The sequence below is a fragment of the Pangasianodon hypophthalmus genome, chromosome 19 (assembly GCF_027358585.1).
Source record: "Pangasianodon hypophthalmus isolate fPanHyp1 chromosome 19, fPanHyp1.pri, whole genome shotgun sequence".
NCBI lineage: Eukaryota > Metazoa > Chordata > Actinopteri > Siluriformes > Pangasiidae > Pangasianodon > Pangasianodon hypophthalmus.
The window spans coordinates 11,103,815-11,130,647 of record NC_069728.1 but is presented as its reverse complement, the minus strand read 5'-3'; the positions used below and the strand labels follow the sequence as shown (position 1 = coordinate 11,130,647).

Here is a 26,833-nt window from a genome sequence, read left to right as displayed (position 1 = left end):
CAGAAAAAAGCTAGAGTAAGCTTCATCTCAGAAGCTGAATATCTGAAAGTTTAAGTGTATTTTCATAATACAGGTTTACTATTGTCTTGCCCTAACAATGATAAATGCAAATATGCTAAAATGCTACTGCCTGGGCCACGCTACAAGATTTCTACAAGCCTAACCCATGTTGAAAATGTCAGAGACAGCAGAGATAATGACAGATCGCAGATTTTTATTATTTTCCTGGATCTTCCTTCAGTCATCAAACAACTGACACTTCAGGCTTAGAATAAAGAATAAACCTAGAATAAAACATCATACATTTTCAGATTAACTTCACTTCACTAACAATAGTCCTAATTCTCAGAACCTGGGATCTCGCAGAGCTTCTTGTTCACATGCATGCCTTCAGATCAAAACAAGCATGGAGGACAACAATTCAGCTCAGCGGTTGTTCAGGCATGATGTCAAGACTGTGTTTTTACAAGAGACAGTTGGCGTTCTACCACATCACAGGAGGTCGAGAATTGTTTAAGACAAGCCAATTACCCTCTAGTGTGGTCAGACATAAGACATGACAAATAACATTAAACATTGGATTTATGCCAAAAACACTAATTTCCTTGATCACATAAAAAACTGGCTTTGCTTGTTTTACACACCTGATGGCCAACAGCTTCTGACTCTGATTAAGCTGATCTTCTTTCCGTGCCATTCCTGTGAACAAACAGAAAGAAGGAAAATACATATATACAGTAAACCTTTGTTGCTGTTGTTTTTTTATACTAACAATTGCTTAATCAGTCAGCACTTAAAGGCTAACTGGGTTCTTTCCAAGTTCTCTGCTGGAAATAGTAGGTTGTACCCCAGAATTTGTTTTATTAAGTGAATAAACCATTTGTTGAAAGCCAAGTTCAACAAGCACACATGACAGCTATGGGCTCAGTGAAAGTTCTCATCACTAACAGCACTTTTCCACCAGATAGCACATCACAGTAACACATTCCAACCCAGAACATATAACTGTGTAGGTTCTCCTTTGTCTTGAATGTTGGAAGTAGCTAACTATGATAACTAGCAATAGGTGTGTTTATTGAAAATATCTTTTTTGACACAAAATAAAAAAAACAGACATATCTCATTAAAATGTGTGTACTGCTGTGAAATTTTCTTGCCTCATGCAGTGTAACTTTTAGAGAGACACACACAAGAGTTAATGGTGGCACTTGACCCAAACAAAACGAAGAGTGCCAGTAAAATATCATTAAAATCAGAGAGACTTTTAGGTGCAAACTTTTCCAGACAATGTTGAAACACACCAAAACACAAAAAGAATTGTGCATATACACTATACGGCCAAAAGTATGTTGACACTTGATCATCGCACTTGTATGTGGTTCTTCCCCCAAACTGTTGCCACATCATTGGAGGCACACAATTGTAAAGAATATATTTGTACTTTGTAGCATTACAACTTCCCTTCATCGGATATAAATATGTTCCAGCATGAAGTCCATGAAGCCAAGATTTGCCAAAGTTGGTGTCAAACAACTGGAGTGGCCTGCACAGAGCCCGGACCTCAACCCCACTGAACACCTTTGGGATGAACTGGAACACTGTCTACGTGCCAGGCCTCCTCGCCCGACATCAGTGCCGGACCTCACTAATACCCTTGCAGCTGAATGGGCAAATACTCACAGCCATGCTCTAAAATCTAGTGGCAAGCCTTCCCAGAAGAGTGGAGGTTATTATAACAGCAGTGGGGGACTAAATCTGGAATGGGATGTTCAAAAAGCACATATGAGTATTGTTGGCCATATAGTGTACCTGGACAAGAAGGACAATCAGATTCAGCACAGGTACTAAGGTTTGGTACAGTCTCTCAGCAGTGGAAACTGCATAATTTGTTGAGCCATAAGTAACAAAGGTTTAACACATTAGAAGAGAAAGAAGTAATCCCACATTAATGGGAATAGAAAATGAAAGGGTAAGATTATAGGTAATAAAGGATAATAAGTCATAAACGATAAAAACCCTTGTAAATCCAAAGCCTGATGTTGTAGACATCTCTTTTGAAGTTTATAGAAAGTCTCTTGTTAACCTCAGTGAGATTAGAGTTCAGTGAAACAGGCAGTAAGAATAGGCTTTTCTTTAAACACCCAGCACAGAGGCTGACGAATGAAAGTAATTAGAGATGGAGGCAGCAAGCTGTAAATTCACTCCCTCCTAGTTTATGCCGTAGCTTCAGGTGAACCTCGACAGATTGTTTCACTGCATGAAGAGGGGAGATGGCCCAGAGGAAGAGGTTCGAACAAAATCCTTGTGTTATTGCTGCCATTACGTTGTTGATAAGATTACCTATCTAATCAGCTCACATTACAGCTAATGTCTGGCTCAAGATAAAAGACAGAGAGGAAGTAAATTGTTATAATTCTGCAGTTAGAAGCACTTCGAAAGAAGCTGCTAGTTTTGGAACTGTTTATGCTCACATCATTATTTTCATAAATGTGTGGCAGCCTTGGAGAACCATTCACATGGTCAAATTTACTACTATGTAGATAGTTCTGGAAACTACATGCTTTCCTGAATTGAAACATCTGTTTCTTTTGCATGTATCTCAACCAGACGTAGCATTTTAACAAAACTGACATTTAAAAGACAGAAAACAGCATTTACAGATTATACTCCTGTTCCACTGAAAGACTCCCCACCAATCTCTACATTTATAACCTACAGTAATGTACTAGAAAAACAAAAGTGCTAACTTTACAGCGGGAAATGATTAAAGCTATTACTCCGATTATCAGCATCATCCACATCAGTCTCTGTTTCATCACTTGAGGTAAAGTTCACTCGCTCCATTTTAACCCGAGCCTCATCGTTATCTCTTAACTCTACTGATCTCTGTACGTGCTCGCATCAGAGGTGAAATAATCACTGATTAGTCTGACGTGTACCGTGTCAAAAACTTAGCTAGCAAAGTTTTAGACATCTTTAATCAGACTGACCGTTTTTAGCACTGCGTTTGTTAAACTGGCCAAAGTATCACAACATACAACAAGATCTTTACAAGCAGATGCCGAGGCAAGGTTCGAAAGCAGCCTATATAAAACCATTCCCACGTTGTCTTGGCAAAATATGGTTACGTTTTCTTCAAGTAAAGATGTCAAAGTATCATATTTGCAGAAGAAAAACATGACTGGCTGCCTTCCAGAATTTAGCTGCAGCAATATCTAATTTAACAGACTGTCACACTAATTAGAAGACCCTGATTATATTAATTGGGTGTGCTAAAAAAAAACCACACATTTGCTTGCTGGAGCTTAAATAAAATAACTGTAGATGTGTAAAGTTGACTATTTAAAATACATTATGATTTCTGAGCGTGTTCCTGCCCAGAAACATAAGTATTTGATGTGTACCAAATAACACACAAAGGTGCAGTTTGTCATTTTCGTTTAATAAATGTGTTCTGGTTTGAAACCTGGAAATTAGTCAGGACAGAGATGTTCATCTCTTCCCCTGTTCCTTAAAAATCAACTCACTTACCATACACAGAGTTTAACAAAGTGGTGGTTTGGTGAGTCCTCTCTAACAGGGATTCAGCTTGATCATGCTCTTTGACCCTGACCTATTTGTACTAGCATGCGGATGTTTTTCGTGGAGACAAAGCACCTTTTTAAGTCGCTCTGGATAAAGACATCTGCCAAATGCTGACAATTTTAAGCAATTTTAAATCGAATTCTCCTTTCATTCAGCAGAGGGCTCTAAAATTGTTTTTTTTGTTTCTTTAAGTTGCACACCACAGCTAGTCTAACAGAGGCAGGAAGGAATGTGAAGGATGGAAGTCACTGTAAATTATTAATACAAGTCAGATAAAGATGTATAGTATGGGACCAACGTGACGCAGGTCATTGCTCATTCTGTGCAGGAGAGAAGAGGACAGAAGGTCCTGCTGCGGTAATTTCAGCCCTCCTCCATCATTCATCTCCCTGTGCTTTAATTAGCTTCACCAGGCTTTTGGCAGCGGATGCTCAGTGAACACCTGCATTTTTCAAATAAAGCACAGCACCTACATTTTTTTTGCTGTGTCTGCTGAAGTGAATATGCATGCAAGTGAAGAGAATGAATGAAACTATATTAGCAATACATTCTAAAGAAGTGAATGAAAAAAATCTAAAAAATGAATCTGGAAAAGAATATAAACAGAAATAAAAGGGACGTGGCAATTCAGTCACATGATATGAATGAATACATACAGGCTTCTTTTGACATTTGAACTGATATGAAGCTCACCGTCATGAATCTCAAAGGCCATACTGGTGATCTTCTGTGTGATGACCATCATCGGCCTGGAACCAGAGCAAAACAGGAAGGAAGCATGAAGAAAAAAAACTGATTAGTTAATATGGATACACGTTTGTGGAACATATTAACAACAAAAGAAAAAAAAAAAAACACTTTGTCTTAAAAAGCAAGCAACAGTTAAAACAATCTCTTATATATTCTCACACACACAATACTTACCCTGTGAAGTCAGCGGAGTACATGCCGTAGTCGAAGACATACACTCGTGTGATCTGACAGAAGCTAAGATACGCAAGGGCAAACACCAAACAGTATCTGAAACAAAGGAATGCATCTAACATTAATGTTCAATTTACTAAAGCTGTAGCTCAAGATGGAAACCGAGCCTGGAACCACCTACTATAAATATATACTATATTTAATAAAGATTCTCATGTCAGAACAAGTAAACAAGGACATTAGTACAGCTGATATGCCATTAAATCCTCAATTGGTTTAACCCTAATAAAAAAAGAAGTTGCTGTGTACAGAATAACCACAGAATAAATAATGTAATATTTACATAAAAGAAGAAAATTTTTGCATATAAGTGTCACTGACTTATTAAGTTCCTATGTTAGATGTGAAACTGATGTACACTGTGTGTTGTGATATGTTAGAGCCGAGTGACAAAAGCAGCCCAACAGATAAACAGTATTAAAGCATATAATTTGTTATGTTTTCACCGAAGTTCTAAACCTCACAATCTCACATTATTATACAGATCTCATAAATAAAGAATATCTATGTGAATGAATGAAAAAAATATATATTCCAATTCTGCAGGAAAACTGCACACCTGGCAACCCGAATACACATCTCTTTTATACTTGCTTTTGGGACGAGGACAAAATCATGAAGAAAAAAAAAACAGCAGTATTCCTTTAAAAGACATTAATTACTTTCTATACTGCTATAAAGCAAAGATGAAACACTAAAAGTCTCATATGATATTAATTCATAGTGCATATTTATCAATTAGTACTGCTTTTCATGACAGTGTTTTGCAGTACTCTGCAATGTTATACATGTGTCTGCCTCTACATCAGTGCTGCTCCACTTTTACAAGCGGTTTAACATCATTATCATCAAAACGGATGAAGAATTTATCACGGATTAATGCAGGGTGTGAATTAATGTAAAATCACCAAGTAGTTAAACAAGGAACACTGGCCCCTGCTGTAATACAGTAACTGGTGTATGTGTGTGTGTGTGTGTTGACAGGTCATTGTTTTCAATAAAGATAAATTACATAATCTCTTCTCTACACACCTTTGAAATCTAAACCCATCCTGAAACACACCCACAGAGCTCAGTGCACTTACTGTTAGTCCTGTATAGGTGTTTCATTATCACTGAATCTCAGTGGGACGACAGTGTGTGGCTGCAGGTTGCCTATTTTTGAAAGTGCACTGACTGACACTGTGGTGCTGCCAACAGACACCAGTGTTCCTTCAGAACAGAGAGCAGCTTCATACAACCTCCTCACACCTTCCTGTACATTATACCAAAAATACATTTTGGGCTGTTTAAAGCTCAATATGGAATTACCCAAACTGAGCAGCAGCTCAAACACCAAGTACAGTGTTTCCTTAGGTATCTATTACATAATACTGCAAATATTGTATGGTTTAGTGAAGCAGCAATTCCTACAAATCCTTCACTCAGTTTCAGTGTTACAATGTTCATCTCTACACATACATTATGCTGATTTTGTTATGTTATATTCAATCACTCTCACAGTTTAGGTAGAGGTAAAACATTTCTCTTATAGAGAAATTCACTCCTACTTCCTCACAGCTTATTTTCTGCTCACGTGGAAGCTAAAACGCTGCCGGTGACGAATGCGGCACAGGTCCCACAGGACTGCAGCTGAGAACACCGAACATAATAGGTAGGAAGGTATGAAAAAAAAAGTAGGTGTGTGTGTGTGTGTGTGTGTGTGTGTGTGTGTGTTTGTGTGTGGTCAGCATTTTCCATTCAATAGTTCCAGTGCGTGAAAATGTTTGTGACCTTGGATGCCTCACCTGTTCTGAATATTGATTAATCATAGTGCCAAACAACAGCACATTACATATGATCACATATGATTCTAATAATAATTTAGAAAATTTTCTAATATCTTTTTTTTTCATAGAATGCCTGAAAAGACAAAAAAAAATCCCCATTTATCCATTCTGTGTATATCATATCATCATCATATGGGAACACTTTACACTAAGGTTCCCTTAACTAACTTTATGTAACTGCATTAATTAACATCAAGAAACCATGAAATTGAAAAGTAATTAGCCATAAATAAGAACTAAAACACAACTGGGGCATGCTGTTACAGGAAAATAATCAACAACGGGGTGGTGTTATGTGGCCCGATGTGAAGCATGGCTGTTACTACCCCGAAGTTGATTATTTTCCAATAACAGCACATCCCAAAGTGTTGTGTTCCTCTTATCTCACGACAATTTGCCAACAACTGCAATTATTAATGAGTGAAAATACTTTTAACCATTTATAGTTACATTAACTGTTGTGGAAAGAACTGCCTGCGAAACAACTCAGTTCCTGTTATCAATTACATTACAGCAGCTATAAACAGTCAATCCTCCACCATCCTCTCTCATTTTCTCTTCCTTTCACTTCATAAGATTTAAAAAAAAAAAAAAAAAAAGTAGCTTATATTACAGAGAAGCCAGAAAACTCCTCTGACCTGAAGAAAAATTACTGACAGACTACTTCAGCTTCACTACAGAAACATGGTAATTAATGTCTATATTGTTCTTTATGGACTTAATTTTACTCATGGGTGGTATGAACATTGGGTAATTGGTTTATTTGGTTTATTATAATTAAAAAAATGAATGTCGCCTGTGTCAGCATCGCTGCTGAAAACTTTAAGGCAAGACACACTGTCTTTGCCAGATTTTTGCTGATATTACACTGGGATTTTTTTTGTTTTGGAAGTTAATTTATATTTATTTTTGCAAATCAGGCGTCAACCTATTTAAAAATATGCATATGTAATAAAAACAAAAATCTAGTCTTTGAATGATTAATTAAAATGTGTCTTTCACTGTAAAAGAAAGCCCTTCACAAAAAAGGTTTGTTAAAATATCATTATTAATTGATTGATCATGAAAATACCAAGCACTGTCAAAAAATGCACTAAAAAATAGTTTTTATATGCTATTTTCAATAAAACATCTAACATAAGTGCAACAATTATCAGAAATTCCTCGGTCCTATCTTTCTAAAGAGAGATGAACCTTTCTGGTTCTGAATATACATAGAAAAAAAAAAATCACATGACAAAATTGTGCTAAGTGGCGAAGAGCTAGGCCTTTTTCTTTTGGTGATAATGCACCCTTAGCCTCACCAAGAAATCCAGGTTGTATGAAAATATAATTTGAAAACATTTTTGGATTACCTTTTCACAGTAGACATGTTACAAGGCCTCTGTTTGCAAGATTAGACAAATTAGACAATAAGACTAGCCAGTCACATGCTCATATTCAACACTATCTCAGATCTCTCTTAAAAAAACCACTGCAGCGATCATTATCACACTTTGATCAGTCTGCACATACTGTGACTCACAGAACAACAGACCAACTGACAGACAGGCAGGTGTTATATAGCCCCACTTCGTGTACGTATGAAGCATTATTTAGATCCACCAGAGATAAAAGCTTGTTTTTTTAACTTCTTTGTTTGACAGACTTCAGGTAAAACATATAAAGAAGACTGGGAAACCAGAAACCAGGAGGTTTTGCAGTGTCTCAGCTGTGATTCTGCAAGGTTCAGATAAACTCACTGACTCACTTGTGCATGTGTTCGACTCCTGCCAAGATCATGATGCCGTAGGTGATGCCACTCTGCACCAGGAAATGGAGGGCATACCTGCCGCAAAAAGAAAAAAAAGAAGCTACAGTATATCACACACAGACAGATGTAAAAATATAAACACAGATGCACACAAACACCTGGCACTTTACTAGCAGTCTGTCTCTCTGGCTGTCTCTCTGGCTGTCTCTCTGGCTGTCTCTCTGGCTGTCTCTCTGGCTGTCTCTCCGGCTGTCTCTCCGGCTGTCTCTCCGGCTGTCTCTCTCGCTGTCTCTCTCGCTGTCTCTCTCGCTGTCTCTCTCGCTGTCTCCCCTCCTCCCCCCTCAATTTAATATTGTGGCATGGTTCAACAATGGCTTTTTACAAATACACACATGTAGATTGAAATGTGCTGTTTTCAATGCAAGCCATACATCCTGTCAACAGTTCAGTCCCTTGTTGGAGGCCTTTTCTCCAGCTCTTCCTGTCTCCCCTTCCATCCATCCATTCATCCACCCTTCTCCCTCTCTCTTTCTATCCTTCTACCTCTGAATAAACAAGAAACCAGGCAAAGTGACCTTGCTAAAGTCCTTCACTACTTCAGCTTCATTTAGCCCTGTCAGTATTCAACATGTCAATCAATACTGACTGGAGAATAAATGTGTCTCAGTGCTGCTATACATCAGAAGGTGGGTATGTACTGCTTGTCGAGACATCTTAAACAATACCATTATATATCATTATATATTTTTTCTTTATTTTCGGTAGCAGCAACTTAACTCCAAATTTTGACTAATTTTTCTCAATATTTTGACTTATTTTCTATGTTAGCTATCAAACTAACATGCAAATTACCTATGTGAAAAGCTAGTTAATTCAGTTATTCCACTAAAAGGACACATTATTTTCACTACATGAATAGATCTATCATTATATGTCAAATTTTGATATAAGAAGTCAATTTTATGTAATTTGTGTTCTTTTCTTTCTGGCAGAAATGGGCTTCCATATTAAACACGCTTAACCACAGAAAGATATACGCAAATATATGTAGATATAAACATCTTGAAAACTGTGTGACAATTTAATGAGTGCCTGTAAACATGTCACCATCAATTACAGACTGCTACACATCTGAGAATTCACTCATTCCTTATTAGCTATTGACTGGTTTATGCTATTAAATCTAATGTGTTAACAAGACAAATGTCTTCACTGATGCGCCAACCTTGAAACTGTCCTGCTCCATATTTATTGAATGCTACATGCACAGTTTTCCTTTGCTCTGCAAATAACACTTGGCTTTTGCAGAAGCACTTCTAGCCACAGCCATTCCACAGCCATTCCACAGCCATCAGTAAACGTGATCTACAGCTCTACACATTAATCCAGAAGTGAAGAGGAGGGCAGTGATGACTCATGCTATGTGCCATTAAAACTAATTCATATTTGTATAATTTCATTAGAGAAAAGCAATAGAGGGATTCACAAATCACAAAACACTAATCCAAATATGTCTAATTCACTCATTCATCCTCAGGAACTGCTTTATGCAGGTTCAGGACTATGGTGGATCCAGAGCCTATCCTGGAAACACTGGGTGTGAGGCAGGAATACGCCCTGGATGAGATGCCAGTCAATCACAGGGCTAGTTTAGCATGTTTTAAGCCACTTTTGCAAACTTTGACACTAGCTTTCCAGCCGCAACTCTAGCTCTCACGTCTACGTAACGCATGCAGACATTATAAATCATATCTAGATCATGATTATTTAAATAATCACTGTATTTGTAGGTGTTTTGATCAAGTATGAGGAACTATAGAGCAACTATATAGCCAATAAATTAGTTATTATTTGGGCATTTTGAATCAGATATTCTCCAAATGCAATTTTTGCATATACCGATCAAGCACAGTTACTCTTCAAATTATGTTGAGCTGTATTGCTTTCACAGAGAATAGAAATAGACAAGAGAAATCCCCACATCCCCATGGGCTCACCAGCCGAAGCAGAAGAGGGCGAAGTACAAGCCGAGCAGCGTTGCCACCACGTGCCTTACAAACGGACTCGTCTTACTGGGGTGCAGGTAGAGCCGGAAACAGAAGGCAGAGAGGAGCGCACACAGCTGACATGCCACGAAATTCACCTGAAACAGAGAAGGGCCCTACATCACTTCACCTGCACAAAACAACATGGTGTGTTTCAGGATGCATTTCCTACATACAGACTGAGCCCAGATTTAACAGATTTAGCGCATTCATTTTCCCCCTCACTGTCCATTATGTGAGCAAGTGCATTTTTGTTTTATTCTGAAGTAAGGGATGAAAAATACTGAGGAAAATAAAGCTGCAAAAAAACCTCATTTATGAACGCATTGTCATTAACTGAATAAATTGGATTTCCCAAATAATTATTCATCTAAACTAATAATGCAAACAACTGTACATAATACACAATAATGCAAACAACTGTATTCCTTTATTATACAGATATAATCATTCACAGTCCAGGATGGAAAAAAAAGTACGTGAATCCTTGGATTTAATAACTGGTAGAACTTCCTTTAGCGACAACAACCTGATGCTCATCAGACTTACATATCAGTGAGGAGAGACTTTAAACCATACCTAGCTACAGAATTGCTTTATTCTCATCGGTACATATGACAGCATTTCAGTTCAGTTAAGGTCTGGACTCTGTCTTAGCCACTCTTATCTTCTTTGCTTTTAAAGCATTCTGTTGATTATGTGTACTTTGGGTCATTGTCTTTTATTGAGCTTCAGGTGGCAGAGTGATACCCTGATGCTCCCTCCACCATGCTTCACATTTTTTGCATTACTGAAAAGTGCACAGACATTTCTTATAATTACAACATTTCTCTTATTGCTGATAATCTACTTTATCAACCCTTCATTATCAGCTTTTATTGCATTCCAGAGAAACAAAGTCTAAACAGGGCATGAAGCAAAGAACAGATTATGTAATATTGAGGCCCGCTGTTTTAAAATCTGTTCATTCTGCCACAAAACAAGCACCAACTCAACAGCTATGTGGTTGTTATTGTATGGGATATTAGTCTCAGAGGAAGTAGGATTGCAATTCCATATCCAAAAACATGAAAAAATGTTTCTGAGAGGAGTGATTCAGCACTTTCCAACAGCACAATATCTGACAGGAGCAGCATGATTCCTTTAATATTCCAGTACCCAGAATGCCCTGTGCCCCAGATAAAGCACACTGCCTTCCTGTCCTGTTCTTAAATCCTGGTCCTGCAGCATAGTGCTTGAGACTAGAGGATACTTTCTTTAGCCCAGATCATGATGCTACACAGTTTCTGTCTATCCTTCTATTATTTCCTAAAACACAATGCCACTCCTTAATATAATGCATGATCAACATGAGGCTGGACTGAACAACTTTACAATGCAGTGATAATCGGAAAAATATATAAATATATATATAAAAATATATAACTGCAGCATCCAAATCTCAAACAGGCAAACCCCAAAGTCTTAAAACAAACAACACTAATGTTGTGCCAATTAAATGATGGTATAACTGACCAAACTTTTGGTTAGGTGCAATAAAACAGCATGAAATGTGGGATATTTTATATATTATATGGGATTGTTTATGGATGGAGAAACCAAGGATTATTTTGTATTGAATTTAAATCAGAAATCAGCTTTTGATTGTACTACTAGAAATTATTTAATTGCACAGTCAGATTCAATACAGCAAAAATTGTAGAAAAATAAGAAATGGAAAATTCGAAAAACTAAATAAATCGAAACGATTTCACTTATATAAATATAAAGATAAAAGATGTAGTGGCCAAGAGAGGCAGGAAGACTGACTTTATGCACCTGGTTTAAAAAAAAAAATCACCACAGACTCAGACTCCAACTTATTGTGAAAGTACGCAAAGAAAAAGTGTTGTGTTTATAAAAACGCCTGTCATATTGACATAAAAATCATTACAATAGAAGGAAGACCTCCACTATCTGTTCAGCTGCTTGTCTACAATCTGCTCCTGTAAAGCTGCACTTCACAAACCCACAACAAAGCCACCGCTTGTTCTGCGACACCCAATACATCTGTCACAGAGCCCAGCTGGGCCCACAGACCAGGCCAAGGGGATTATGGGAGATTCTTGGCAGCATGATGTACAGCCTCCTAAGTTGCCTAGCAAAGAGAGGAGGAATAAAACAAGAGAGAGAGAGAGAAAGAGAGAGTTTTTTAAAGTCTGACTGACTTAGCTGTTTAGCTCTTTAAGTAACATTTTAACCCTTCCATCCACATTTGTTGTAGCACTGGACTCTCTCTTTTTAAAATATTTGGAAGACCACCAGTTAGACACCCGTTTTAATCTCAGCAGCTAAGAATATTAAAACGCTGACATTTTCATTAGCACTGAAGCTAATTTACAATTAAACATGCAGTCGGGGGGGCAGAGTGGCTATACACTGTTGCCTCAAACCTCCAGGGTTGGTGGTTCGATTCCGACCTCTGCCCTGTGTGCATGCTCTCCCCATGCCTCGGAGGTTTCCTCTGGGTACTCCAGTTTGTAGATTGATTGGCATCTCTAAATTATCCATAGTGTGTGTGCGTGATTGTGCCCTGCGATGGGTTGGCGCCCCATCCAAGGTGTCTCCTGCCTTGTGCCCTGATTCCCCAGGGACAGGCTCCAGGTTCCCCCATGACCAAAAAAAGGGAAATTGGGAGAAAGAGAAAAAAGGAGAAGTGGGAATCTTTTATTTAAGATCAGAAAAAAAAAACATATCTCAATGTTTGCTGTTTAAGCTAATGTAACATTTGTAATAATTTTAGCTAAATGCTAGTGACTAGCTATATACTGTATACACAACTGTCATTTTAGACTATAATACACTGCTTGGCTGAAATAGTGGCAATCAAATCTGTATTTCTTTTTTTTTTCCTCCATTCTATTCCATTTTCAACACCAATTTGGCGTTCAAAGTGTCAATTCCCAGCCACTAGCTAACTCTCCCCTATCACACGACAGCTACCAACCAGAGAGGGTGAAGGCTAGCAAACTGCTGCTCACACTGCATGACAGGGCAGAGTAACACACTCAGAGGAAAGAGCTATCTGCTCTCTTCCACATACACAAGCTCATAAATGCGCACAAGTGTTTAGTGTTGCACTGAGAGCACGGCTGTGGATGGCTGTGGCATTGTTGGGATTCGAAAGAGCAAACTCTTTTTCCATTACACCGCTCAGGTGTCTCCAAATCTGTACTCAATTGCCGGATACAGTATTCTGAAAGTTTGAATCTGAATTTGAAGTACTGTCTTTGAAATGCATTGTGTGACCAAAATTTCTTTTTTATTTTCTATATTTTTTAAAAATAAAATTCAATTTAAAACCTTGTGCACAAATTCACACAGTGGAATACAATTTCAATCTCAACTGTAAAAACTACAAATATATCTAAGGGCATAAAAACGATGATTTGTAAATTTTGCATTCAGATTGTAGTGGCATATTTTTCATTCCACTGCTGTTAAATCTGTGCATCTGAGACATGTTTAAACAAGAATGTATGAATTGAATCCAGGGCAGACATAATGGACTATAGAGAAAATATCACAGTGTGCAGCATTCATTATGCTAAAAGCATTTAATGTTTAGCACTGTACACTACTGGATCCATTAAAGCATTAACCAAATGTCTTTTCTTTCTTTCTTTTTTTAATTCTCTCATCTTTATGACCTATCTATGAATGCAAATGATGGATTTATTAGACTGCATATTGTAGAAAATCTTTTTGGGGGGTGTTATTGTGTTAATTTTCTGAAATTTGCACTCTGCCTTGTAATAGAGAGCTATAGCTAGTGCTATAGAAATTTCATGTTTCATGTTTGCACACCATGTTTCCTCCATATTTGTTAGATTTTAGCTCTCTATTCTTTCAGGATTTGACTTTAATCTTTTTTTTTTTAACTGGAAAAAACACCTCTAAAGCATAGTTTAATTAAGATAAGGATTACCAAAGCAACACACACATTCTGGATGTCCTTAAGAATTTGGTTAAAAACAGCTGGAGCTGATTCTTAACAACAGGTCGTTCTTTACAGCAGGTTTTACAACACTGTGAATGTGCAGCTGCATAAAAACATAATGCATAAAAACTCAACATCTAGCAACATCTACTTTACTGTGTGCATTCACACTTAAGCCTTAAGGGATTATCAGGTGTGATAACATGCTGATCCAACAACATGCTGAAAAAAATTAACAAAAAGCTGCATGAAATTGGAGTCAACATAAAATTATAATGACCAGTCAAACAAAACTTGTCATAGATTAATACAACTTCATAAACATCAAATACAAAGCAGGGTACATGCATTTGTTGGGCAATAAATAATTAATAGCAGATGAAAATGGCAAAAATGCACTGTATATATAAGCAGCAATGCGGTTTTTAATTGAAAATTGAAAATCCCAGAGAGGAAACCCTGGGGGATAAACACACTGGGACGTTTACCTCCAGGAGACCCAAGTTAGAGACTAATTACTGCTGCATATCGAGTGTACTGGGAGATCTTCTCCTTTCCATTCAACACATACCACCCTTCTAAGAAGACTACAGTACAGAGACACTAGCACAGAGGACAAATAGTAAAGAATAGATGATATAGTACAATATGGGAATGTCAAAATCTTTGCTTTTTTTATTGTAAGTTCTTTAAAAAAAATTGTAGTATTCAAATGCATTCAAATATTAATGTCTATAGCATCTGCAGTAGTGCTACATTATGCATTCATGTCACATAAACCACAGAAGGTTAAAATTCTGTTGCTGTTTTAAGCAAAGGAGGCAGCATCATAATGTTATTATACACATCATTGTTCAAGATTCACTTTAATTTATTTAGATACAGCATACGTTTTCTTTTCTTGCCGTTAGGTTTCACATTTCTTTACGCTACCCGACACTGACGTAAAAACCTGCCACCTTTAACTCATATTTATGTGGAAATATTTTTTCTTATTCAAGCCCTCACTGTATATATGCTCACTACATAGGGTGTAACCTAGGAAGGCATACAGGTCGCCTGATGCTTACAACTTTGCTGTTTGTTGGCATGTTCAAGACGTAATGTTTATGATTACAGCATCGAGGACGTCGCAACACTGAAAGCCAAGGTGCTGCCCAGCCAGATAATGTCATATTACCTTTTGTAAGCTGAACATTAGCTAGCTAAACATGTCCATTATAGGCAACTCATCAACAAGAACATGAAATAGCTATCTAGAGTTAGTCACTGAGTCACTAAGATCACATTATGATCTTTGATGAACATTATCTGAAGCTCTTGGCCTGTATCTGCATGATTTTATGCATTACACTGCTGCCACGTGATTGGTTGATTAGATAATTGTGTACAGCAGGTATTCCTAATAAAGTGGTCAGTCAATGTATGAACTCCTAGTATTCACATGTACAGTACATAACCTCAAAAGCATAAATGCTGTAATAACAGGCTCTGTACATCTCTCTCAGCGGTCGGTGTGAGCTGGAGTATTACGCTGATCTTCAGGAGGCTGAGAACAAAACAACTAGGGATGCTCGTTTTATAGAACAATTGCCTGCTCTCGGTTGTATTTATAAAAAAAAAAAGGGAAAAAAAAAAAAAAAAAAAAGGAAGCACCATCCTGGCACACACGCTATAAAGGTCAAAGGAGAGCTGTCAGGAAAACTAAGTAGTCTGTGGTCAAAGGGATGAAATGAATCCATTAAATAAAGTGTTGAGTTCAGGAGTTCAGGGGCAAACCACCATATTGATAATCTGCCTGCGTTAAATCAGACCTGGAAAGGCAGACAGGAGGTCTAACGCAGAGTTGTGCATTTGGACCAGGATTCTGTCGGATCCAACAAAAAAGTCGGTCAAGCTTGCAGTTTTTTCTTTCATGTAGATGGGAACAAGCAGTTTAAATTATTTTTAATAAGTTTAGATTTGTCTGTATTTTGGGAAACAGAAACAACTACATTTGAGAAAAAATATCATGGGTGGGGCAAACAAAAACAATAGCTGTGGGAGTGAGCGGGATTGGTCCAAGTTTTTGCACTAAGCGAACAGGACTTGTGAGAATTACTTCAGAAGTGGGCGGAAGTGAGATTAAAAAAAACATTCCCAAGCAGACCTGTTGCATGACAACTTGCCATGTGTATCACTCAGGAAGGACAAACACCACACGAGTCAGAGATAAGGACCAAAATATAACTCACTTCAATATATTAAAGCAATTCCAGTATTACCATTATGACACTTAGACTCATCATTGGCTTGTAAAGTGTCTCAGTGCCTGCACAAGCTTACCATCAGTGAATCAGTTTACAGATATTCACAGATATTGTAAAGCAAGATATTCCTTCCAATAAAACGTTCATACTAACTGCTATATATCTATAACGTACACACGAATATCGGGTATTTCTATTGTATACCAGATATTCATTTGAACATTTTATCGGAAGTCGGCACATTTTCAACAAACCTTTTAAAGCCCTTTGTCATATTTAATATTAATATTTGTTATTTTCAGACATAAGAATCAGGGAACTGGAAGACTTTGACCATAGCACGGTTGTTGGGCTGCTTTGAGTATAATAAGAAACTGCGGATCTCCTGGGATTTTCTTGCTCGACTGTCATGGTGTGAAAAACAAAAAACATCCAGTGAGCCGCAGTTCTGTAGGTAGAAAAGCCTTGCTGATGTAATTCTGATTGAAGTTATAAATTTAATAAATTGATTTAGCTTTTCATACCAGATAAATAATAAAAAAAAAAAAACACAGGACTGTAGCTTGCATGCAGTCAAGGGCAAAAGTTTTCACCCCCTATAGCTTTTAATGGACAAAGGGAAATGTACCTCTATTTAAAAATGTATTTAAAAAAAGAGACTTCTAAGATGTTAATAATTAAATGTTGGTGTTTCCTGCAAGTAGACAACAATCTAAAACATAAGGCAAACTTAAACAGAAAAATGAATCACTCCCACCGTCACCTCCTAAAGCAGGTGATTAGGAGAGGGTATCAAATGTTACAACCAAGAGGATCCAGAAGCTGCTTAGAGGTTTGAGGCACTTATAAAGGCAAACAAGGGTAGGTTAGAGTTATTAGAGGATATTTATATCGCATTTAGAAAGCAAACTGATAACCTTTTAAATTTTTTTCCACTATCAAGATCTGAACAAACACTATTTGACCATTTTTTGTCACTTGTGAAAGAATACACTAAAGGATTTATTTTTCCCCCACGGGTATACAAACTTTTGCATTTCACTGTATGCACTCATAATACAACAAAACTGTCTTTTCAAATGTGGCTAGGAAAAAAAATACAGCGTCCTTGTGATGTACAGTCCTGAAAAGCTGCCCATGTGTTATTAATTTCTCATGACGGCTCAGCGAGAAGAGCTAGAGTATCGCCACACCTGTTACGAGTTCGCTCACCCTCACCTGCACTAACAGTGCTCTGTAATTCATGGCTCTCGATGCCTCTTGTTACAGTCCGGGTCGTGCCTCGCTCTAGTGATTCTCATCTCCAGCACTGGAGAAGAGGAACCTGAGAACCGCTCTTCACTTCAGACTGGAGAAGACATACAGCATGTGCATATGAAGGTGCCGATCGGTCAGGCTGCAGATAAATCACATTTTCTGCCTGAACGACTCAAAGCACTGCCTGACTACTGGGCAAAGGACGTGGGGCAGGTGGGCTGAGTCTGAAACGTTAAAGTGAGCACTAATATCTTTAACTACCCTTGACGTTAACAAGGTAATTAAGCAGAAACCGCAATAAAATGGGGGGGGCTGTTTGATTTTGGATGACAGAGACATTGTGGTGATTGAATGTAGAACTATAACGCTCATTATTATTACTGTTATTCTACAACACAGCAAGTTTGCTAAAGAGTATTTTCACAGATCATTTGCAGATCAAGAGAGCAAAACTCCAGGCAAACAAAGCCCTAAACTAAACTACAGACAGACCAAATAATGGTATTTCAGTGGTGTCAATAATTTTGAGAGAAAATACTGTGATTTTAAAATTTCCCAAAAAAAGAACTATACAAATTTTGCAGCTTAAAATATATATCAAAAATATCAGATATTTTTGTCTTGCAGCTCCTCATCAACAAGGAAGCATTTCAAGACCTCTCTGAACACTAACAGAGGGAATCCTGGAGAGCCTTGTTGCTAGGACACCCTGTACTGTTCGGATGCAGAATGAAATCCTGTGCATGCGTGCGCGCGTGTGTGTGTGCGCGTGTGCATGTGTGTCTTGTCAGGCATCAGAAGCAACACACACACCTGAGTGATCATCTGCTCAATCACACCATGGCCTTCAGTGCTAAACCAGCTTTCACAGCTCCCAGCTTTCACAATCCCGCTGTTGCCAAATTTACCAAAATCAACATCACTTCAAAAACAGCCCTAACACTACTAGCCTAATATCAAACCTCATATGAATATGTGTATATATTTAGCCGCCAGACAGCATTTGGTATGCAGTTTAAGAGACAAAAGCTTTACATGTAGTACCAATGATAGACTGCGTGACAGCTATTGCTCAGCTAAGCACATTCTGGTGCATTATTCATCAACCACACAAATGGCAATCAGCTCTTAACCACAAAGGGGAAGTAAAAAACAAACTAAAAGGTGAGTTACAGACACAGTTTTAGTTATTACTCAGCGAGTGGCTGCTGTCAGTGTTCAGGCATTTCTCTTGCAAATATACAGTACAACACACACTTATACAGCGCTAATAAACTCGACCACAGTGTACAAGGCTATAATGTAACCATTACTGGGAGAGTTTAACGTTCTTAATGCTGTTTTGTATGAATCTCTCCTATGGTTTTGGAGACACGTCTCATTAATCCGTAGAGAAGGGCTCACATTTCGTACAGTCTGTAGCTAGAGCCCTTTTAGTGCGCACTATGGCTTTATTATGACTTCCTTTAGCAATACTAAGCAACAGTATAATAGCGTTTCCAATAACAATGACATCCGATGCCTGAAAACACACTGCCAATCTAAAAATATGCCCCTTCCAAACATGGCACACTGTTTTAAATCAAACATCAAGACCACTGTTGCAAATGTAATATACAAAAGTAATGTCATGCAGTATTTAATGTAGTAATGAAAGCATTCATGTTCATAAAGTATTAATGAAGTAGCATTAAAAACAGGCCATTTTCCTAAAAAGTTGTTTCATCAAGATACTAAAATTGTTTTGTTGCCTACATACAGTATATTGTATATATAAAGAATAATTCTCAAAATGTGTAAAGAGGTTCCCTGCCCCAAATACATTCATACAGTAATGAGCAGAGCTTTCTGGTAAGAAGCCTGCATGTGAGGAGACTTCGCGTGGATAAAAGTGCAAGCTTTAGCAGCCTACAGAAATGAATTCACATAGTATTTGCAAAAGCCCAACCCACAGTCAAACAGCCACATGCATCGGACACAACAGTGTAGCTGAGCTTCTCGAAGGCAGCTTGACTCTGTGTGAAACCTGCAAACATGTTACACTGGTGACTACGCAGTTCTTCAATGTTGTCCAGGATGCATCAGGACAAGACAGCTTTTACAAATGTAAAGTGGCCTTAATGCACCCCTAGCTACCTCTCCAATATGCATATATCCTCATTTAAAAGCTCCATTCTTGTGCATGACATCTGCCCTTGACCTCTGTACTGAAAATAAGGTACCAAATAATTACCCTGTGATTAAATACCTCTTAAGCACTAAGTACTTTCTCATATCAATATATAATATACTCAATTATTAATGTCTGTGGAGAAGTACTATCCCCAGTACTCTCTGCACTTAACCGTCAGCCAACTATAGACAGCTAAACAAGCGTGGAGATGCATTACTCTGAGAAAAGAACGCCATTGAGAAACACACATGAAGCAAAGAAATCAGAAACTGGCAAGTGGGCAGTATGGTGATTGTAAATGGACATTCATTATTTTTCTAAACAAATCAGTCATATTTACATTGATAAATTTGATGAGATGCTTTTATCCATAGTGACTCCACTGCAAGGCTGAAGACAGACCAATCATAAAGCTATAGGGAGTTAATAGACTTGCAAAAAAAAAAAAGAGGAAAAAGAAAAAAATGCATGTGAATTCAGTGTGAATGTGGTAACTGTCAACTGGTTGCTTTCTGGCTGCAGGCCTGGTACAAGGTATAAGAAACATTACTACTATATAGTAGCATTTCTGCTATATTGACTACATACTCAAACGTTACTATTAGGAACGAGATGAATTTGATGCGTTTGGTATAGTATAAGGGTGGCACGATGGCTTTCCTCCCCAGTCCAAAGACATGAGTTGTAGGCTGACTGGCATTTCCAAATTGTCCGTAGTGTACGAATGGTAGTGTGAATGTGTGTGTGATTGTGCCCTGCAATGGGTTGGCATCTGTCCAGGGTGTCCCCCGCCTTGTGCCCCAAGTTCCCTAGGGTAGGCTCCAGGTTCCCCTGCGACCCGGCGTAGTATAAGCAGTACAGAGAATGGAGGGATGGATGGAGGGTATAGTATCCAGTCTTACTTGTAGTTATCAGTAGAGAGTCTGGTACTTTTCTTCACTAACCATGGTCAAGAACCACCTACTTTGAAAAGCTCACTTGGTCAGTGCTCAAAGGTTTGCATTCTCATTGCTGATCAGTGTACAGAAGTGCGTACATTACATATATAGGCACACATGTTTTTTTCTCCACTTTTTTACACACCAAGCTAGAAAGTTTTGACTTCCCAATTCCGAGTTCAGTAGAATGCAGCATTAGACACAGGATAGGGAAGTCATCCTGGAACAGACCACCAGCACAGGATAGAAATGATAGACATAAAAAAACCTAAGGTGAGATAAATATACAAGCAGTTTGCATCTTTTCACCGTTTTCATGTCTAGGCAGGCAGACATGTCTCATTTGTTGTCAAATAACAGAAGTGTTCTTAAATGTAGGACATTTTCAAGGAACCCAATAACTGAAACCTGGTTTTAAGAGTACAAACACTGAATCAGGATTGATCTTTAGTGCCTCCTGTCCTGATTTCTACATGTTCTCTCTGGACTATTTAGCAGAGGACACACAAGGCTGGTTCCTTACCTCAAGAGACAACTACAAGGTTCCACATCCTCCAGCAACCATAAATTCAGTGTTTATAATTAACCGTGTCAGCCTCTCATTAGAGTCATGTAAGCCAACTGGGTGCAGACCTGCACAGCAATAATCAGGGCCATATGTATGCTAATAAATTATGAAACAATGATCAGCTTATTAGCATGTTCACCTAGTGGCCTGGCCTGAGGCAGAACCATATGTGCAGCCATATGCCCTTGTTGTGCAGCGGGTCATTAAGATCATCTCTCTTAGAAAATGAACATAATAGAAAGTGAATATTTATTGTGAAAGCTGTGATACTGTTGGATATGGATTAGTGACCCTAAATTTAATCACTGTATATGAGTCTATGTATATGTATGTGAGTATATGAATATATCTGACATATATATGTTGTCACACAAGCTTCAGAGAATGATAAATTATCTTACCTGGCAATTTACTTTTATATATAAATTGCTATATATTTAAATATCTATATCTAAAGCTAGTTTTGTATCTGAGGCCTTGCAGCTCGCCTGGAATAGTGCAATGTTTCCATGATGCTTTTGCATCTACAGATGTGGTCAAAAACATTATGAGAGTGTATTTTGTATCTGCTTTTAAGTGGCACGATGCTCAAAAAAAGGGCTTAACGCGTAAAATTTTGTTTTATACACGCACTGCTGCTTTTAAAAACATTAATGATCAAAAAGTTCGAAACTCAGATTTCAAAACAAAGCACAACCAATAAAGTAACAGCTTCAGTCGTAATTTGTTCCATGTTTGCTGCGGTAATGTGCTTTAGCCATGTGTTAAAATGTTGTACAGTTTGCTCCACTTTTGTTATTTTACTTATCAGTCATGGTTCCTGCCAGATGTACACTAGATGTGTTTGCTGATATAAAAGCAGTAACCTTTTGGTTAAGCCATATATACACTGTACAATTCTCCATTTATATATTGTATATATTATACCATCTTTAGTGAATCTCATAACTCCCTACAAATTTTATTCTATCCAGTAATCTATCGCTAAAGTGAACATATCCCAATTATACATATCTTAATGTTATTTTCAATTCCTGCTTAGAATTTGAGCTCTACATTACACTTTCTCCATACACACTCATTATATACACACACAATTTCATTATACACAGCATGCAGCCTGATATTTTATGTCTGCCTCCACTAAGACTAGACTGTAGGATACTTGGACAGACACAGCACATTAATCCCTTTGTTAAAAGCAGCCTCAAAAAAACATAAAAAAGTTTAACTCCATAGAATTTTGCTACTGCTTATGTCTGATCATGCTTTTCAGACAGGAAGTATTTTCATACTCACTGGAATATATTATAAAGGTGAGAGTGTAAGTGAAATGTTTGCCAGAAATTTCTAAAAGAGATCTCTAAAAGTAACTGGCATCAGTTGTGAAAGGTTTTAAGGGGTATAATTCCCTCCACCCACACAGCAAGCTTAAGTCCTGGCTTTCAATAGAGCTTTCAATAGACAGCATGGTGCTTTTCACCAGCAAACATGGCCAAGAACCACCCACTTTCACAGGAAGAGGTGCATGAATGACATTGCAGATGGCCAACCACATTTGCTCACCACAAAACATTCAAATGAAACACTCATAACTCTCTCTAACAGAGACATTTTAAAGACATCACGGTGTGATTTTTTTTTCAGTCCAGTTATATCTTGCTCATAAACGATAACTGGGTCACAGCATTAACTGGTGTATGGAAGTGTGTATAAACACAAAATCAGATTGCAACCTTTAAGATTCAGAAGCTCATGATCAGCTAAGTGTACGACAGTTATCAAATGCTCTGGGAGCTGTAAGCTAAAACTAGTTTGGAGGAAACAGAGCCAAGAGACCCAGCAAGGCCGACCTAGACACCAACAAGTGTGAAAAATCAAAAAGGCATCACTGGACACTTTCTCATCCAGACACAACTCTGTAACTAGAGTACAGTGTCTATGAGAGTGAGAGAGCGCCAGAGATGACTGTAAGATGAAGACCTGCTGATCACATTACAGTTTGCCTGGTAACTTCAGCATGGCTCTTCCGCAAGACAGAAACTAATTTACTGACACCTCCAATGGATAATTTCTCGCATCATTACAAATACATATGGCCTTCATAAGACATCTACACTTGTCCATGACTGAGGTATTCACCATAAACTTGGTAACTGTAGTATGAATTGAAACAGCTATAAATTGCTATAAATTGCAAAGAAAACTGCAGTCTATGATAGTGTATGATTGGTGATGATTGTACAGTTAATAAAAAAATTGTATATCTTGATACCAGGTGTTTGTCACTCATCCACTTGTGTCACAGACAGTGTATGAAAATACTCTACTAAAAATAAAATAAAATAAAATAAAATAGGACATGTTGACATCTCCAGGGTTCCTGGTTTGATGCTGAGCCCAGGTTACTCTCTGCTGATTATTGCATGTTCTGCCCCTTCTGTGTGGTTTTCCTCTGGGTTCCCTGGTTTCCTCCCACCTCCCCGAAACATGCCAATAGATGGACTGATGACTCTAAATTGTCATTAGGTGTGAATGTGGTGTACATGGTGCCACGCGATTGTCATTCCATCGAGTGTGTATACAGCCTTGTGCACAGTGTTCCCGGGGGAAAACTCCGCTACAACTATGTCCAGGATAAATACTTACTGAAGATGAATGAATATAATAAGAATCCTGCTTAGCCCAACTCAACTCAATCTCAGCTTTGTGGCATTTAGTAAAAAAAATACAAAGTTTCTTGAGCTATTAAATGTAGCTGTAAACTGATCATTGAGAAGTGTATTCTGTGCTCACACATTTATTTTCTATATACTGCTGTCATTTGCATAGAATTTTCCAAACCTAACAAATATCAAATCAAACATTAGATTAAATCAGATTAAATATATTCATTGGCATAAAATGTGTGACCCTGTGTATTCTGGAGCATATGTCTATAGTGTGGTTACGGTCCCGGCTTCACATGATCACACAGTTACCTCACTCTTTCAAAATACAGATTAAAAACCATTTCCATTTATCGCCATCTATCTGTTGGGGTTTTTTTCCCAATCAAGTTCCTTACTCCAGTAGTTCACATCCCTTTTGTGTCCAGCTATATCTCTCCAAAACTTTCACAACCCCCTGACTCTGGTCTTCCCTAAATCATACTACAGTTAGTATGTAAATCATAAATCATACTCAGTTTCTCTGTGCAGAGACTCGGACTGCTCTGAAAGCCCTTTGGCTGTACGCTACACTGCTACCGCTGCTGCCTCTCCTCGCATGTTTATAACATGATCATACAAGTCAGCTGTCAAATGCACAATTTCTGAGCTCCATCTTTCCTCACAGCCACTGTCTCTTTCAGGTTATAATGACAACATGATAAATACTGACAATGTAAGACGTGTTATGGAAAAGTTGCTCTTTCTAAGAGAAAAGAACAATTAGGGCATTTGCTCTTTTTGTTAGCTTTAGGTTGTTGTTTTATTTATAGAAAGGCTAGACCAGGATATTCCTGTCCAGTTGTGTTGAACCTTGTATCCCAGGGTTTAGTTTAGGGTTGCAGTAAAAATTAGGTTTAGGCTCAGGTTAAGGTTTTAAGGCTAGGGTCAAGATTTTATGGTTAGAAATAAGGTTAGGTTTAGGGGTTAGGTTTAAGGCTAAGACTCTAGGCTTAAGGTTAGGGTAAAGATTAAGGCTAAGATTCTAGGCTTAAGGTTAGGGTTAGGTTTAAGGCTAAGACTCTAGGCTTAAGGTTAGGGTTAAGTTTAAGGCTAAGATTCTAGGCTTAAGGTTAGGGTTACATTTAAGGCTAAGATTCTAGGCTTAAGGTTAGGGTTACATTTAAGGCTAAGATTCTAGGCTTAAGGTTAGGGTTACATTTAAGGCTAAGATTCTAGGCTTAAGGTTAGGGTTAAGTTTAAGGCTAAGATTCTAGGCTTAAGGTTAGGGTAAAGATTAAGGCTAAGATTCTAGGCTTAAGGTTGGGGTTAAGTTTAAGGCTAAGATTCTAGGCTTAAGGTTAGGGTTACATTTAAGGCTAAGATTCTAGGCTTAAGGTTAGGGTTACATTTAAGGCTAAGATTCTAGGCTTAAGGTTGGGCCTAAGTTTAAGGCTAAGATTCTAGGTGTAGGGTTAGGCCTAAGCCTTAAAGTTAGGTTTAGGGTTGCGTGTTAGGTTTAGGACTTTAGACACAAACATCACCAGCTTGTGTGTTTTTAAATAGTTGATTAATACAGTGATATCGTGAAACTGTGATATTTTAGACTGGGTTATCATACCGTGAACATTTCTAATCGAAACAGCCCTAGCTGACCATAAGCTGAAGTGGTTTTTCAGCCTAATTAAAGGGAATTCAAAGGAATAAGCGCTCACGTCGTCTTTCAGTGAATATTAGGCAAAATATTAGTGAAATCCTGAATACCAGCTGCACTATTCTGTAAAAGGATTGAGCCAGGCTTCACTCCAGGGGAACTTAGGCCTGAAATGATGATGATGATGATGATGATGGTGATGCGTGATCAAATGCAACAAGGCTGACATTTTGAGAGAATAGCATGGCACTAAATCTGTACTGTAAGCCTGCAGGAGCCTCTAGAGTGAAACATGGCATATCAGGGCACGATTGTCTTTTCTATGCCTAATGTCTGTGCATATCTCTGTCCACTGCATCATGCAAACTGAACACATTGGACAAATTGTCCATTTTGAGGCTCATCAAGGAGAAGAAAACACGTCTTTAGATAAATAACACAGCGTCAGTGCGTAAACAGTCCTAAAGGAAAGGCGCTGTATTGATTGAAAGCAGGATGTTTTCCAGTTAATCGCGGTGTTATTTCGGGATCATAGCTGTACCGGCGGAGGAATGTTTCATCAGCTGAACAAAAAGAGCCGGTTACCTGGTCTAACGGCAGGTTGATGATCTCGCTTATCGGCTGCAGCAGGTTGGATCCAGTGCAAGCTGATATGGTGTCGGTGGCCATGATTCAGAGCGGATTCAGCCTGCTGGGCTTCTGCTATGGACGGCTACAGCATACAAACCCGCTCCGAGCTGGAGTCCCTCCTCCTCCTCCTCCTCCTCCATCACCACCACCGCTGCTGCTGCTGCTGCTGCTGTTCAGACTCACTAATGCCACCTACTGGCCACACAGTGCACTGCAACTGCCATGGCTCTCACAAAACAGCTGCTTTACTCAATCATGTTCACTTTTATGACAAAAATAACCAAGAACAGTAAAAAGAAACAAACGTGGAATACCATCCAGGTTTCGAAAGCTTAAACCGAACAGAGGATTTACAGAAAAAAAAAAATCCATGCACAAAAGTGACACTCAGTTACCTGTCACTTTATTAGGAACACCTGTACACCTAGGCATTCATGCAGTTATCTAATCAGCCAATCATGTGGCAGCAGTGCAATGCATAAGGTCATGCAGATTCAGACCAGCAGCTTCAGGTAATGTTCACATCAGCCATCAAAACAGG

At 38.2% G+C, this 26,833-nt stretch overlaps 1 protein-coding gene across 1 annotated transcript in view; it reads right to left on the bottom strand.

The window, feature by feature from the left end:
* mboat2b (membrane bound O-acyltransferase domain containing 2b) overlaps nt 1-26,460 on the bottom strand; it is a 35,715-nt gene extending 9,255 nt beyond the window's left edge. Inside the window, exons 1-6 of the mRNA XM_026923786.3 lie at nt 26,248-26,460; nt 10,149-10,294; nt 8,149-8,226; nt 4,510-4,605; nt 4,279-4,334; nt 645-699 (exon numbers count right to left, since the gene is read on the bottom strand). Coding sequence (XP_026779587.1) covers nt 645-699; nt 4,279-4,334; nt 4,510-4,605; nt 8,149-8,226; nt 10,149-10,294; nt 26,248-26,331 — 515 coding nt within the window. The 5' untranslated portion in view covers nt 26,332-26,460. The remainder of the gene's footprint in view (nt 1-644; nt 700-4,278; nt 4,335-4,509; nt 4,606-8,148; nt 8,227-10,148; nt 10,295-26,247) is intronic.
* Between the last annotated feature and the right edge of the window lie 373 nt (nt 26,461-26,833).